The following is a 16,066-nucleotide window of genomic DNA, read 5'->3' as shown; positions in this document are numbered from 1 at the left end:
GAGAGGGTGGAGGTGCCCGGCCGGGCAGTGCCCGCGGGGACGGTGCCACCGGCGGGGACAGGCACGGAGAAACCGGGCTGTGCCACGGCCAGAGCCCGTGTCCGGCACGAGCCCACCGCTGTATTCCCAAATAAAGAGCCCCTTCCGCCGCGAGGACGAGGCATTGCTGGCAGGGCATGGGGACATCCCCGGGGACACGGGTGGCACAGCAGGGGCTCAGTGCCCCTTGGCTCCTGGTGACCCCCGGGGACAAGATGTGCCCTCTGTACCCCACGAGGACAAGGGGACCTCGGCAGCCCCGGAGGGGGTGAGACTCCAGGCCACCGTGGCGACTGTGTCCCCCGAGCTTTGGGACACCTTTCCTGGCCAAACCCCATGTCGTCGTGTCACCACAGGCAGCGGGGACGGGTGCTGAGAGCGATATGGTGGGGAGTGGGTGTCAGTGGGACGTGAGCTACCGCCACCCAGAGTGACCCCTCTGGGATGGGGACACTTTGGGTCATGATGGAGACGATTTGGGACTCAACCTGGACAGTATGGAATGCAAAAGGGACAGTAAGGGACACAACTGAAACGCTGTGGGAGGTAATGGGGACGCTAAAGGGCACAGCAGGAACACGAGGAGGACGCTTTGGGACATGGCGGTGACACTTTGGGACATAACAGGAGCAGGTCAGCACCTGACAGGGGTTTGGGACACAGTGGGGATGGCTGGGACATAGAGGGGACACTTTGGGATGCAGTGGGGACAGTTGGGGACACGATCAGGGCACCTTGGGGTGCCCTGGCGATACTTGAGGGTGTCGTGAGGACAACTTGGGATTCAGCGGGGACATTTTGGGACGCAAGGAGATACTCTGGGGTGCGAGGGGATGCTTTGGGGGCGCAGTGGGGGGTACTTTGGGACACACACACCGGGGACAGGACGGGGACCCTTGGGGATGCAGTGGGGAGATTTGGGGACAGTGGGGGGGGGGGGGGGGGGGGCGCACTGGGACACGAAGGGAAAACTTGGATACCACCACCCCCCCCCCCGCGGGGGCCTCTCCGGGGTGGGGCGGGGCGGCGGGGGGGGGGCCGGGCCGGGGTCCCGGGGGGCGGGCGGGGGCGGGGCCGGCCCGGGGAGGGGGGGGGGGGGGGGCGGGGGCAGAGCCGGGACAGGGCCCCGCTCCGCGCCCCCCGCCCCGGCTCCATCTTGTGCGCGGCCGCCGCGGAGCGGCTCCAGGTGAGGGGGGGGGGGGTGGTGGTGGTGTTTGGGGGGGGCCGGGAAAAGTTTGGGGGGGGGGGGGGGCGGGGGGGGGGTGTCGCTCCGCCCGGTCCCGCGCAGGGACATGCCGAGGGGGAGGGGGGGAGCGAAACCCCGCGGGGCGGAAGGGGACCCCGGGGCGACCCCCCCCCCCGCCACCTCGGGACTCACGGAGTGACACCCCCCCCCCCCCCTCCCGGGGCCGTGTGGGACCCCCGCAGCGATCCCCCCCCCTGCTTCTTGGGACCCCCGAGAGCACCCGCCCCCCCCCCCTCCGTGGTTGTACGGGACCCCCGGGGCTTTAGGGGACTCCTGGGACCGCTGCCCCCCAATAGAGCCGTGCAAGACCCCCGGAGCGACCCCCCCTCGGGGGCCACGCGGGACCCCCACCAGTCCCGTCCCGTTTCCCCCCCACCCCCCCCGCAACCGGAGCTGTGCGGGACCAGGAACCGCGTCGAGCCACCAGCAGCGACCACCCCCCCTCCACCCCGACCCTTAGAGACCCCCCCCCCAGACCGCCCCAGCAGCAACCCCCTCTCGCAGGGCCCCCCCGGACCCGCCCCCCCCGTCCCCTTGAAGCCACATGACACCCCCCCCCCTTCCAGTGCTCGGCGCTGCACAGGCAGGATCCGACCCCAACCCAACCAGGGGCAGAGACCCCCCCCCGCCGGGCCGGGGGGTGGGGACCCACCTGGGGCTGACACACGCCCCCCCCCCCCCCCCAACACCCCCGCAGGCACCAAGGGGTTATGGCGCAGAACCGGCTTTAGTGACCAAAATCCCTCTTAAGGCATTAATCGCAGTGGGAAAGTGGGGGGAGGACAAGGCCACCGTGTGTGTGTGTCCCCCCCGCCGCTGTCCCCAGTCCTGCGTGGCTGGGGGTGGGGGGGTGGAGGGGTGGGGACAAGTGCACCCAGCCTTGAAAACTAAGCCAAATCACTAAACATGGCTTAAAATTCAATGGGATTTACGGGGGGGGGGGGGGGGGGGGGGGGGGGTGGCAGGGAGGAAGGTGGGATGGGGGGATGTGCTGGGGAGCAGGGCTGGGCGGTTTGGGGCGGGGGGGGGAGGCACATCTGGCGCAGGTGGGGGGGCCCAGGCGTTAGTCAGGGTGTAAAGGTCAGGAGCCGGCGGCGTTTGCACGCTCGGTGCGGAAGTGGCCGTGTCCCCGTGTCCCCGTCCCCGGCGGTGGCTCCCGGCTGGCGGCAGGTAGGGAGGGCAGGGCTGGGTGCCCCCCACCCCGGCAGGTTGGGGTGACCCCCCCCCCTGCTCCAGGGTGGGCACCCACCAGGGACCCGTAGAGTGACACGGGGGTCCCAGCCGGCTCTGCCCCGGGCTGGTGTCCCCTGGGCCTGGTGTGGCCGGGTGTCCTGCTCCCCGTGGGGACGGGGACTCGGCGACCCCACTGTTGTGTTGGGGATGGTTTGGGGGGTCCCCATGGCCCTATAGGGACAGGGCTCTGGAGGTCCCCATGGCTCCCTAGGGACAGACTCTGGGGGTCCTCGTGGCCCCAAAGAGACAGAGCTCTGGGTGACCCCGTGGCCCCATAGGGACAGGGCTCTGGAGGTCCCTGTGGCCCCACAGGGATCAGGCTCTGGAGGTCCCCATGGCCCCAAAGGGACAGAGCTTTGGGGATCCCCGTGGCCCCCTAGGGACAGATTCTGGGGGTCCTCGTGGCCCTATAGGGACAGGGCTCTGGAGGTCCCTGTGGCCCCATAGGGACCAGGCTCTGGGGGTCCCTGTGGCCCTGTAGGGACAGACTCTGGGGGTCCTCATGGCCCCATAGGGACAGGGATCTGGGGGTCCCTGCAGCCCCATAGGGACAGGGCTCTGGGCGTCCCCGTGGCCCCATTGGGACAGGGCTCTGTGGGTCCCCGTGGCCTCATAGGGACAGGGCTCTGGGGGTCCCTGCAGCCCCGTACAGCCCAGACCTCTCCTGACCCCAGCTCCTGCTCCATGTCACCATGGCCGTGGCAGCGGGCTGGGGGCAGCCCCCCACATACCATGGCCAAATCCTACTCTACCCTTTCCCCCTGGTCCCCTCCCAGGTGACTCTAAGGACCCCTGGGCCAGGGATCCATCTGTGGGTGACACCAGGTCCTGGTCGAGCATTTTGGGGTGTGGGGGGGAAGAACATCTGCAGGGTTCCCAACCCCTCCTTGGTCCCCCCCGTCTCCGCAGACCCTGCCGTGCTGAGATGGTGTCAGACACCTGAGCCACCCCCCCGGCGGGGACCGGCCATGGAGACGGTTGTCATCGTGGCCATCGGGGTGCTGGCCACCATCTTCCTGGCGTCCTTCGTGGCGCTGGTGGTGGTCTGCCGGCAGCGGTACTGCCACCCCAAAGACCTCCGGCACCACTACGACACCAAGTGAGTGATCCTGCTGGGGTGGCATCGTCCCCGTCCCCACTGGGTGAGGGGAGGGCGGGGAGGGACCCCAAACCCCATGGGCCGGCCGGGGACAATGCTGGGGACGTGTCCACCATCATCAGGAGGATGATGCTGGGGTCACATCCAGTATCGTCAAGGCGTGGGGTGGGGAGGGGGGAGCCCAAGGAGGCGGCCCTGTCCCCAGGGATGTCCCCCATGTCCCCACAGACCCATCGTGGACCTGATGGGGACCACCGAGACACCATCGGAGCCCTCAGAGCTGGAGCTGGATGATGTGGTCATCACCAACCCCCACATCGAGGCCATCCTGGAGAACGAGGACTGGGTCGAGGACGCCTCGTAAGTGTGTGTGTGTGTGCGCGTGTCCCCAGCGTGCCTGGTGTCCCCCCCCTCCACTGCTGGGGACCCCCATGCAGTGCCAACCCCCCCATCGTGGGATGCAGGTAGCAGAGATTTGGGGGTCACCAAGCCATGGCCGGTCCCAAGAAGGCATGGTCCTCAAGCAGGTCTCTGGGTGGGAATGTCCCCGAGGGTCTGGGAGACACGGGGTGTGGGCAGGCAGGTGGGGGGGGGGGACGGGACATGGGGTCGAGGACGGGGAGGGGTCCACCTGGATTCACGCCCTCCTCCCTCTCCACAGGGGTCTGGTATCCCACTGCATCGCCATCCTGAAGGTGAGTCCAGGGGGTGGCACTGGTGGTACCAGTGGTGCTGGTGACAGTGGTGGCACCAAGAACCCACCCTGGCCCCCTCCCGTTTTGTGTGTGTGTGTGTGTGTGTGTGTGTGTGTGTGTGTGTCCGTCCCCTGCAGATCTGTCACACACTGACGGAGAAGCTGGTGGCCATGACCATGGGCTCGGGTGCCCGCGTGAAGTCCCCCGCCAGCCTGGGTGACATCATCGTGGTGGCCAAACGCATCAGCCCCAGGTGACAAGGGGAGGGGGGGGGGGGGGCTGTCCTTGGCATTCTGGGCAGGGGAGGGTGTGATAGAGGGTGTCACTATGATGTCCCCTGGGGTTCACTCCATCCCTGCCGGCAGGGTGGACGACGTGGTGAGATCCATGTACCCGCCGCTGGACCCCAAACTGCTGGATGCGAGGTGACACAGGCGGGAGGGACCCTGGGGAGGGACACACACACACACACACACAACACCAGTGCCACCCTGTGCCACATAGCTGGGGACAACCACTGCAGCGTGACCCGGCAGGATGAGGCGGGAGGGAGGGGGAACGCTGCAGGTGGGGAAACTGAGGCACGAGCCACGCTCCCGGTGGCAAAGCCGCCATCCCTGTGCGACACGGAGGGGGGGGGGGGGGGGGTGAAGGTGACAAGGCCACCGTGTCCCCGCAGGGCCGCAGCGCTGCTCCTGTCGGTCAGTCACCTGGTGCTGGTGACCCGCAGCGCCTGCCGCCAGCCCGCTGCCCGCCACTGGGTCGAGCGGTCGCTGGCGGCCGCCGAGGAGCACATGGCAGTCCTGCGCCAAGCCGCCATGGCCACCGAGACCGACCGCCCGCCGGCCACCGAGGCCCTCCGGCAGGAGCAGTCGGCCATCTGAGACCCCACCCCGGCACCCCTCCTTGGCAATAAAGCCCCTGGGATGTGTGTGTCCCCCCCCCCCCCCAACACACACCCCATCGTGGGGGTCTCTGGGTCTGGCCTGGCTCGGTGGTTTCTGGCTCTTGGTGGTGGTTGGTGGCGGGGGGGGGGGAGTGGGAGGATGAGGGGGTTTGGAGGGGCTTCGGGGGGGGGGAGGTTGGGAGTTCACAGAGGGTTTGGAGAGGATTGATTGAGGGGGTTGGGGGGGGCTTGAAGGTTTGGGGGGCGGTTGGGGAGATTTGGGGAGATTTGGGGGGTTAGGAGGGGCTGGGGTGGGTGTTGGGGGTTGTTGAGGGGGTTTGGGCTGTTTGACAGGAACATTGAGGGGGTTGGGGAGGGCTTGGGGGTTTGGCAGGGGGTTTGGGGGAGGTTGGGGAGATTTGGGGGGTTAGGAGGGGCTGGGATGGGTGGTGGGGGTTGTTGAGGGGGTTTGGGCTGTTTGACAGGAACATTGAGGGGGTTGGGGAGGGCTTGGGGGTTTGGGGGAGGTTGGGGAGATTTGGGGGGTTAGGAGGGGCTGGGGTGGGTGTTGGGGGTTGTTGAGGGGGTTTGGGCTGTTTGACAGGAACATTGAGGGGGTTGGGGAGGGCTTGGGGGTTTGGCAGGGGGTTTGGGGAGATTTGGGGGGTTAGGAGGGGCTGGGGTGGGTGTTGGGGGTTGTTGAGGGGGTTTGGGCTGTTTGACAGGAACATTGAGGGGGTTGGGGAGGGCTTGGGGGTTTGGCAGGGGGTTTGGGGGAGGTTGGGGAGATTTGGGGGGTTAGGAGGGGCTGGGATGGGTGTTGGGGGTTGTTGAGGGGGTTTGGGCTGTTTGACAGGAACATTGAGGGGGTTGGGGAGGGCTTGGGGGTTTGGCAGGGGGTTTGGGGGAGGTTGGGGAGATTTGGGGGGTTAGGAGGGGCTGGGATGGGTGTTGGGGGTTGTTGAGGGGGTTTGGGCTGTTTGACAGGAACATTGAGGGGGTTGGGGAGGGCTTGGGGGTTTGGCAGGGGGTTTGGGGGAGGTTGGGGAGATTTGGGGGGTTAGGAGGGGCTGGGGTGGGTGTTGGGGGTTGTTGAGGGGGTTTGGGCTGTTTGACAGGAACATTGAGGGGGTTGGGGAGGGCTTGGGGGTTTGGCAGGGGGTTTGGGGGAGGTTGGGGAGATTTGGGGGGTTAGGAGGGGCTGGGGTGGGTGTTGGGGGCTGTTGAGGGGGTTTGGGCTGTTTGACAGGAACATTGAGGGGGTTGGGGAGGGCTTGGGGGTTTGGCAGGGGGTTTGGGGGAGGTTGGGGAGATTTGGGGGGTTAGGAGGGGCTGGGATGGGTGGTGGGGGTTGTTGAGGGGGTTTGGGCTGTTTGACAGGAACATTGAGGGGGTTGGGGAGGGCTTGGGGGTTTGGGGGAGGTTGGGGAGATTTGGGGGGTTAGGAGGGGCTGGGATGGGTGTTGGGGGTTGTTGAGGGGGTTTGGGCTGTTTGACAGGAACATTGAGGGGGTTGGGGAGGGCTTGGGGGTTTGGCAGGGGGTTTGGGGGAGGTTGGGGAGATTTGGGGGGTTAGGAGGGGCTGGGGTGGGTGTTGGGGGTTGTTGAGGGGGTTTGGGCTGTTTGACAGGAACATTGAGGGGGTTGGGGAGGGCTTGGGGGTTTGGGGGAGGTTGGGGAGATTTGGGGGGTTAGGAGGGGCTGGGATGGGTGTTGGGGGTTGTTGAGGGGGTTTGGGCTGTTTGACAGGAACATTGAGGGGGTTGGGGAGGGCTTGGGGGTTTGGCAGGGGGTTTGGGGAGATTTGGGGGGTTAGGAGGGGCTGGGGTGGGTGTTGGGGGTTGTTGAGAGGGTTTGGGCTGTTTGACAGGAACATTGAGGGGGTTGGGGAGGGCTTGGGGGTTTGGCAGGGGGTTTGGGGGAGGTTGGGGAGATTTGGGGGGTTAGGAGGGGCTGGGATGGGTGTTGGGGGTTGTTGAGGGGGTTTGGGCTGTTTGACAGGAACATTGAGGGGGTTGGGGAGGGCTTGGGGGTTTGGCAGGGGGTTTGGGGGAGGTTGGGGGGATTTGGGGGGTTAGGAGGGGCTGGGATGGGTGTTGGGGGTTGTTGAGGGGGTTTGGGCTGTTTGACAGGAACATTGAGGGGGTTGGGGAGGGCTTGGGGGTTTGGCAGGGGGTTTGGGGGAGGTTGGGGAGATTTGGGGGGTTAGGAGGGGCTGGGATGGGTGTTGGGGGTTGTTGAGGGGGTTTGGGCTGTTTGACAGGAACATTGAGGGGGTTGGGGAGGGCTTGGGGGGTTGGGGGAAGAGGTTTGGAGAGGATTGGGGGGGTCTTGGGGGCGGTTGGGGAGATTTAGGGGAGATTAGGGGTGTTAGGAGGGTCTAGGGGAGTGTTGAGGGGGTTTGAAGGGGGTTTGGGCAGTTTAACAGGAACATTAAGGGGGTTGGGGAAGGCTTGGGGGTTTGGGGGCAGTTGGAGAGGTTTGGAAGAGATTGAGGGGGTTAGGAGGGGCTTGGGGGTTGTTGAGAGGTTTGGGGCCGTTTGACAGGAACGTTGAGGGTGTTGGGGAGGGCTTCGGGGAGGCTGGGGAGATTTGGGGAAGATTGAAGGGGTTAGGAGGGACTGGAGGGGGAGTTTGGGGGGCTGTTGATGGGGTTTGAAAGGGGTTTGGGGGTTTGGCAGGGACATTGAGGGAGTTGGGGAGGGCTTGGGGGAGTTGCAGGGATTTGGGAGGAGTGAGGGGGTTTGGCAGTTGCTTGGGGAGTAGGAGTTTAGGGAGGGTTTTGGTGGGGGCCTGGTGGTGTGGAGTTGTGGGGGGGTTAGGGGTCTTTGGGGAGAGTTGGGAGGGGATTGGAGTGGGTTTGGTGGGGGGGAATGTTGGAGGGCTTTGGAGGATGTGGGGTTGGAGGGGACTGGGAGTTTGGGGGGCGTGGAGGGAGTTTGGGAGGCTGGGGGTTGTGGGGACTTGGGAGTGCGGGGTCGAGAGGCATTTGGAGGGGGCTGGGAAGGGGTTGGAGTGGTCTGGGGAGGATCTAGGGGGGGTTGTGGAGGCTTGGGGGTGCTGCCCACCCCAGGAGCGAGGCTCTGGGGGAGCCGCAGGGCTCCTCACCCGCTCGGCGCCCCGGCCGGGGGTTGGGGCAGGGTCGCTGCGGGGCGGGCCACCCCCCTCCACGCGTTGAGGCCTGGCAAACTCATCGCACTCAGCACCCGGGGGCGGGGGGCGCGCTGCGGTCACGTGGGCCCGCGTCACGTGACGGGGAGGAGGGCAGGGGCAAGGGTGAGGAGGCGGTGCTCTGCGCCCCCTTGTCCCCCCCCCCCCCGTGGGCCAATGGGAGGAGGGCGGTCGGGGCGGCGGACCAATGGGGGGGGGGAGGGGGGCGGGGCTTTTCGGCTGGCCGGCACCGCGACCCTGGCGGCGGGGCTGGGACCGGGAGCAGGTACCGGGGGGGGGGGGGGGGGGGGCAGGAACTGGGACCACTGGGAGGTTCTGGGGGGGGCACCGAGAGTCACAGGGTGCGCTGGGATTCCCTGAGGAGGTACTGAGGGGCTCTGGGAGGTGCTGGGCGGCACTGGGAGGCTCTCGGAGCACTGGGACATAGTAGGAGAGCACTGGGAGGCGCTGGGTGCGTGCCCTGAGTGTCCGTGGGGGGTGCCGGGGGTGGGGGAGGACAGTGTAGTGGCACCGAGGGGTCAGGGCCCCCCCCCCCTGCCCCCGGATTGGGGTCCCACACCGGTCCCTGGGGGCTGTGACACCCCCGCCCCCCCCCGGCAGCGTGGGGGGCTGGGCCGGCATCAGTTTCCCCCCCTCCCCCGGGTGGGAGCGGGGGGGGGGGGGGGGGGGGGCAGCACACACAACACACACCCGCCGTGGGGCACAGGCACCCGTGGGACAGGTGCGGGGGTGGGGGGGGGCGGGGGAGGGTTGGGTGTCACGCCGCATGAGGAAAGGGAAGTGAAAGTGATTGTGGAAGTGGGTGATGGGGGAGGAGGGAAAGGTGTCGGGGGGGGGGGGGGGGGGGGGCAGCCCCTGGCTCCCATTGGTGCTGGCGGGGGGGGGGGGACCGGGACTGCCCACCCCCCCCGCCAGCGGTGCTGGCTTCCTGTGCCGCAGGGAGATGTTATCGGGGTGCTGCGGGCGGCGGTTGGGGTGCCAGACACCGCAGCAGCCTCCCCCCCCCCTTCCCCAGCACCCTGGGATGGGGGGGCCCTGGGCAAAGATGGGAGGGGGGGCCGGGGTTTTCCCAGCACATGGCCGAAAGGGGAAGAAAGAGCCGGGGGGCGGTGCTGGGGCAAGGACCTGCCCCCCCTTCCCTTGGTGAGTGGGGAAACTGAGGCACAGCAGTGCCGGGGTGGGGGGGGGGTGTCGCTGCCTGCAGGTGCCCCCAGCACCATGAGGACCCTCCTGCTGCTGTGGGCGGCCCTGGCTGCAGCCAGCGCCTGGCTGCGATGTCCCGACGGGCAGCCGTGCCCCGCCACCCCGGTGAGTGCCTGGGGATGGGGGCCGGGGGGTTGCAGGGGGTGCCCCCCACCGGTGGGTAACCCCCCCCCAAATTCCCCCCCCCCCCCCCAGCTCCTGCCCGCCAGCAGCGCGGCGCTGTGCCAGGATGGTTCGCCCTGTCCCGCCGGAGCCCGCTGCCCGCTGCCAGAGGTGAGCCCACCCACCGTGCCTCAGTTTCCCTTCTCTCTCCGCCATTTTGAGGGAGCTTTTCTACCCCCGCCACCACCACCCTCCCACCACCCCCCCCTCTCCCCAGGGAGTCCCCTGCGCCGGTGGTCACCGCTGCTGTCCCCAAGGGTCCCGCTGCAGCGCCGATGGCAAATCCTGCATCACATCCCCAGGTAGGGGGAGGGGGACGGACATGGGTGGGCCTTGGCGGGGGGGGACATGGGGGTCCCTCACCCCATCCCGGCTCTCTGCAGGCCCTCGTGCTGTCCCCTGTCCCGACGGACAGTCCGAGTGTCCCGATGATGCCACGTGCTGCATGACGGCCAGCGGCGCCTGGGGGTGCTGCCCCATGCCCCAGGTATTGGGGGGGGGGGGACACGACACAATGACACGGGGACATTACGGGGGGGGACACACACATTGTGTGGCCACTGCTGTGACGAATTGGTCGGGTGCCCGCAGGCCTTGTGCTGTGCCGACAAGGTGCACTGCTGTCCCCACGCCACCGTCTGTGACCTGGCCCACGGGCGCTGCCTGTCACCCGCCGGTGACACCCCCCTGGGCACCACCTTCCCTGCCTGGAAGCGCCAGCCCCCCGCCCCAGGTAAAGGGTGTCCCCGCTCTGGGTGGTGGGGTGCCCCTCGCTGTCCCCGGGGAGGGGACACGGGGTGGCTGTGTGTCTGTGTCCCCCGCAGTCGCGCTGCGCCAGGTGCTGTGCCCCGACGGCCGCTCGGCGTGTCCCGACGGTGCTACCTGCTGCCGGCTGCCCTCGGCGCAGTACGGCTGCTGTCCCCTGCAAAACGTGAGTGCTGGCCCCACACCGGGCACCCCACAGCAAGCACCCCACACCTAGCGCCCCACGCTGAGCACCCCACGCCGGGCTCCCTTACACCAGGCACCCTGTGCCCACCAACCCACACCGGGCACCCCAGACGAGACCCCCTGCACCAGGCAGCCCATATCAAGTACCCCCACCCTGGGCACCCTGTACTGGCCACCCCATGCCAGCTGCCCCATACTGGGCACCCCACACCGGGCACCCTGTGCCAGGCACCCTGCGCTGAGCACCCCCCCACGCCAGGCTCCCTGTCCCGAGCACCCCCCCACGCCAGGCACCCTGCGCTGAGCACCCCCCCACGCCAGGCACCCTGCACTGAGCACCCCCCCACGCCAGGCACCCTGCGCTGAGCACCCCCCCCACGCCAGGCACCCTGTCCCGAGCACCCCCCCACGCCAGGCTCCCTGTCCTGAGCACCCCCCCACGCCAGGCACCCTGCGCTGAGCACCCCCCACGCCAGGCACCCTGCACTGAGCACCCCCCCACGCCAGGCACCCTGTCCCGAGCACCCCCCCACACCAGGCTCCCTGTCCTGAGCACCCCCCCACGCCAGGCACCCTGTGCTGAGCACCCCCCACGCCAGGCACCCTGTCCCGAGCACCCCCCACGCCAGGCACCCTGCGCTGAGCACCCCCCCACGCCAGGCTCCCTGTCCTGAGCACCCCCCCACGCCAGGCACCCTGCGCTGAGCACCCCCCCACGCCAGGCACCCTGTCCCGAGCACCCCCCCACGCCAGGCTCCCTGTCCTGAGCACCCCCCCACGCCAGGCACCCTGCGCTGAGCACCCCCCAAGCCAGGCACCCTGCACTGAGCACCCCCCCACGCCAGGCACCCTGTCCCGAGCACCCCCCCACACCAGGCTCCCTGTCCTGAGCACCCCCCCACACCAGGCACCCTGCACTGAGCACCCCCCCACGCCAGGCACCCTGCGCTGAGCACCCCCCCACGCCAGGCTCCCTGTCCTGAGCACCCCCCCACGCCAGGCACCCTGCGCTGAGCACCCCCCACGCCAGGCACCCTGCGCTGAGCACCCCCCCACACCAGGCACCCTGTCCTGAGCACCCCCCCCCACCAGGCTCCCTGTCCTGAGCACCCCCCCACGCCAGGCACCCTGCACTGAGCACCCCCCACGCCAGGCACCCTGTGCTGAGCACCCCCCCACGCCAGGCACCCTGCGCTGAGCACCCCCCCCCACCAGGCTCCCTGTCCCGAGCATCCCCCCACGCCAGGCACCCTGCGCTGAGCACCCCCCCACGCCAGGCTCCCTGTCCTGAGCACCCCCCCACGCCAGGCTCCCTGTCCTGAGCACCCCCCCACGCCAGGCACCCTGTGCTGAGCACCCCCCCACGCCAGGCACCCTGTGCTGAGCACCCCCCCACGCCAGGCACCCTGTGCTGAGCACTCCCCCATGCCAGGCACACTGCGCTGAGCACCCCCGCACGCCAAGCACCCTGTGCCATACAGTGCACCCCCCACGGGCGGCCCACCCTGTCCTTGTCACCGCCGGGCCCCCCCCACCCCCGGGTGGTCGGGGGGGGGCCGGTACCGACAGCGGGCTCTCCCCGGGCAGGCGGTGTGCTGCAGCGACGGGCAGCACTGCTGCCCGCAGGGCACTGCCTGCGACCTTGAGCACTCCACTTGCATCTCGTTGCCGGGCTGGACGCAGGCCCTGGCATCCCTGCCCAAAGGTGAGGACCCCCCCCCCCCAGGGGGTGGGCAGCCACCCCCCTATCCCAGCCCGGGGGGGGAAGAGGTGACGTGCTGGCTCTGACTGGCCTCTTGTCCCCAGCTGGTGACGTGAAATGTGACAACAAGACGAGCTGCCCTGATGGGAGCACCTGCTGCCCGATCAGCCTGGGGGTCTGGGGGTGCTGCCCGCTGGAGGAGGTATGGGGGTGCAGGGGGGTCTGTGCCCCAGGAGGGAAAAGGGCAGGAGGTCCCATGTACCCCCCCTGGGTAAGGCAGATGTCCCCTGTCCCCTGGGTGGGATGAAGGCCGATGTCCCCTGTTCCCCAGGAGGGGACAGGGAGGGCTCTCGACCCCCTGATGTCTCAAGGGGAGGGGTGTGACATCAGGCCCCTTTTTGCTGGCCCCCCAGTCAGACCCCCTCTGCTAACAGGGACCAGTTTGGGGTTCTGGTGGCAGGATGTGATGAAGGGGCGTGAGGCCACCGGGATGCTCGGGGACCTTTGTGTGTCCCACTGCAGCAGGGACAAGAGTGGCTGGGGGGCCCCATATTCCCCCCAAAAGTGAGGATGGAGCCAGGCTGGGACAGGGGGGGCAGGGGAGAAGGGAGGAAGGAACAGTGAGGGAGGGGGCACGGTTTGTCCCCTGGGGTCCCCAGGCCTGCAGCTGGGGGTCCCCGGGGGGGCAGGCTGGGCTCAGACCCCCCTCTTTCCCCCCCCAGGCCGTCTGCTGCCCCGACCACGTGCACTGCTGCCCCCAGGGCTACACCTGCGACCCCGAGGCGGGCAGCTGCCTGCAGGAGGGGGGGGGGCCGCCGGCCCTGGGTGCAGAAGACCCCGGCGCTGTCCCGGGAGGGGGACGTGCAGTGTGACGAGGAGACGAGCTGTCCCCAGGGGAGCACGTGCTGCCGGCTGAGCTCGGGTGCCTGGGGGTGCTGCCCGCTGGAGCAGGTTGGGGGGACCCTGCCCATGGGAAAGGGGGTCCCCGTATGGGGACGAGGGGGGCTGGGGCTGTACTTGAGACTGGGGGGTTCTGGGGTGTCCTTAAGGGCAGACACACAACTCAAGGGACCCTGAACAGCTGGAGCACCAGTCCTGGGGACATGGGGACATTCAAGAGGGCGGTGCCACCTCCTGTCCCCCAGGAGGGACATGGTCAGGCATTGGGCTCTCCCCCTAAATTTCCAATGGGGATGGGGGGGACACTGGGCCCCCTTGCTGGTCACCTGCCGGACCCCCTCTGCTAACAGGGACCAGTTTGGGGTTCTGGTGGCAGGACATGATGAAGGGGCGTGAGGCCACCAGGATGCTCGGGGACCTTTGTGTGTCCCACTGCAGCAGGGACAAGAGTGGCTGGGGGGCCCCTTATTCCCCCCAAAAGTGAGGATGGAGCCAGGCTGGGACAGGGGGGGCAGGGGAGAAGGGAGGAAGGAACAGTGAGGGAGGGGGCATGGTTTGTCCCCTGGGGTCCCCAGGCCTGCAGCTGGGGGTCCCCGGGGGGGCAGGCTGGGCTCAGACCCCCCCCTTTCCCCCCCCCAGGCCGTCTGCTGCCCCGACCACGTGCACTGCTGCCCCCAGGGCTACACCTGCGACCCCGAGGCGGGCAGCTGCCTGCAGAAGGGGGGGGGCCGCCGGCCCTGGGTGCAGAAGACCCCGGCGCTGTCCCGGGAGGGGGATGTGCAGTGTGACGAGGAGACGAGCTGTCCCCAGGGGAGCACGTGCTGCCGGCTGAGCTCGGGTGCCTGGGGGTGCTGCCCGCTGGAGCAGGTTGGGGGGACCCTGCCCATGGGAAAGGGGGTCCCCGTATGGGGACAAGGAGGTGCTGGGGGCCCCAGTGGGGAGGGGGGCTGGGGCTGGACTTGAGACTGGGGGGTTCTGGGGTGTCCTTAGGGGCAGACACACAACTCAAGGGACCCTGAACAGCTGGAGCACCAGTCCTGGGGACATGGGGACATTCAAGAGGGCGGTGCCACCTCCTGTCCCCCAGGAGGGACATGGTCAGGCATTGGGCTCTCCCCCTACATTTCCCACGGGGATGGGGGGGACACTGGGCCCCCTTGCTGGTCACCTGCCAGACCCCCTCTGCTAACAGGGACCAGTTTGGGGTTCTGGTGGCAGGACGTGATGAAGGGGCGTGAGGCCACCGGGATGCTCGGGGACCTTTGTGTGTCCCACTGCAGCAGGGACAAGAGTGGCTGGGGGGCCCCATATTCCCCCCAAAAGTGAGGATGGAGCCAGGCTGGGACAGGGGGGGCAGGGGAGAAGGGAGGAAGGAACAGTGAGGGAGGGGGCACGGTTTGTCCCCTGGGGTCCCCAGGCCTGCAGCTGGGGGTCCCCGGGGGGGCAGGCTGGGCTCAGACCCCCCCCTTTCCCCCCTCCAGGCCGTCTGCTGCCCCGACCACGTGCACTGCTGCCCCCAGGGCTACACCTGCGACCCCGAGGCGGGCAGCTGCCTGCAGGAGGGGGGGGGCCGCCGGCCCTGGGTGCAGAAGACCCCGGCGCTGTCCCGGGAGGGGGACGTGCAGTGTGACGAGGAGACGAGCTGTCCCCAGGGGAGCACGTGCTGCCGGCTGAGCTCGGGTGCCTGGGGGTGCTGCCCGCTGGAGCAGGTTGGGGGGGGACCTGGGGGTTGGGGTATGGAGGGGTCTGCACCAGGGCAGGAGCGGTTGGGGATGGAATTGGGTTTGGGGCAGAGCAGGGCTGTGGGATGTGGCTGTTTGGGGACAAGCAGGGCTTGGGGGGGGGACGGGACGGGACACACAGGGACATGGGACACCCCCACCTCTATCCCTGCACGCCCCCCCCCCAGGCTCTGTGGACGCCTTGGGGACAGGGTCCAGCTCAGTCCCTGGTGCTGCTGCTGAGTGTCAGCAGGGTTGGAGCAGGGGGGTTCATGATGGCGGGGGGGGGGAGGGGGGGGGGCATCAGGATGGCACCCGGGCCCCTGGGTCCCCCAGGTGAGTGGACAACTGGATCCCCCAGACACCAGAGTCCCCTGCTGAGCCCAGTCTGTTCCACCCCCCCCACCTCCCCCCCCCCCGCCAGGCTGTCTGCTGCCGGGACCACCAGCACTGCTGCCCCCGGGGCTACACCTGCAACGTGGCCGCCCAGAGCTGCGAGAAGCTGCTGACGCCCACCCCCCTGCTGCCAGCACCCACAGCCCCCCTCCGGGCACCCACCCCCCCGCTCCGGGCACCCACCCTCCCCGCCGCCCCGCTGCGAGCTGCCAGCACCGACCCGGGTGCTGCCGTGCCCTGCGATGCCGCCCGCTCCTGCCGCGGTGGGCAGCGGTGCTGCCGGAGCCGGGGGGGCTCCTGGGGGTGCTGCCCCTTCACCCAGGTTAGTGGGGGGGGGCACCGGGGGGGGAGTGTGTGTGTCTGGGTGGCATCATGCCCCCCCCCCCCCGTACACCCTCCCTCCCCCCCCTTCATCCCGTATCTCTCCGCAGGGCTCCTGCTGCTCCAACGGCCGTCACTGCTGCCCGGGGGGGTCCCGCTGCACCAGGGGGGGCTGGGGGTGCAGCCCCCAGCGCTGGGACCTGCCTGCACCCCGCAAGGTGCTGCTCTGATGTCCCTGGGGACCCCCCCCGGGTGCCACCACCCCAATAAAACGTTTCTAGGACAAATCCCATCCCTTGGCTCCTCGAGAGAGTGGGGGAAACTGAGGCAGGAACCAGAGG

At 68.9% G+C, this 16,066-nt stretch overlaps 2 protein-coding genes across 3 annotated transcripts; both read left to right on the top strand.

Moving 5' to 3' along the window:
* The first annotated feature begins 1,125 nt into the window (after window positions 1-1,125).
* TMEM98 (transmembrane protein 98) lies at window positions 1,126-5,292 on the top strand. Of its 2 annotated transcripts, none has more exons than XM_032985089.2 (7): window positions 1,126-1,225; window positions 3,428-3,617; window positions 3,846-3,977; window positions 4,279-4,312; window positions 4,450-4,565; window positions 4,678-4,737; window positions 4,992-5,292. In XM_032985089.2, the coding sequence occupies exons 2-7, from the start codon at window positions 3,487-3,489 to the stop codon at window positions 5,194-5,196; spliced, it is 678 nt and encodes a 225-aa protein (XP_032840980.2). In that variant the 5' UTR covers window positions 1,126-1,225; window positions 3,428-3,486; the 3' UTR covers window positions 5,197-5,292. The 2 variants fall into 2 exon arrangements, with proteins under 2 accessions (XP_032840980.2, XP_032840981.2); XM_032985090.2 differs by lacking the exon at window positions 1,126-1,225 and adding an exon at window positions 2,346-2,455.
* A 3,284-nt stretch (window positions 5,293-8,576) lies between these two features.
* GRN (granulin precursor) lies at window positions 8,577-16,017 on the top strand. Its single transcript, XM_042787446.1, is given in 15 exon segments — window positions 8,577-8,634; window positions 9,574-9,677; window positions 9,768-9,845; window positions 9,952-10,036; window positions 10,118-10,221; window positions 10,326-10,467; window positions 10,559-10,665; window positions 12,273-12,390; window positions 12,492-12,589; window positions 13,110-13,172; window positions 13,174-13,338; window positions 13,927-14,154; window positions 14,769-14,996; window positions 15,433-15,726; window positions 15,836-16,017. Coding segments are annotated over 14 exon segments (1,920 nt in total). The 5' UTR covers window positions 8,577-8,634; window positions 9,574-9,587; the 3' UTR covers window positions 15,956-16,017.
* Window positions 16,018-16,066: the final 49 nt, after the last annotated feature.

The sequence above is a fragment of the Tyto alba genome, unplaced genomic scaffold, assembly GCF_018691265.1.
Source record: "Tyto alba isolate M040663 unplaced genomic scaffold, T.alba_DEE_v4.0 Super-Scaffold_12, whole genome shotgun sequence".
NCBI lineage: Eukaryota > Metazoa > Chordata > Aves > Strigiformes > Tytonidae > Tyto > Tyto alba.
The sequence above is the reverse complement of the archived record's forward strand: the minus strand, read 5'-3'. Positions and strand labels throughout refer to the sequence as shown.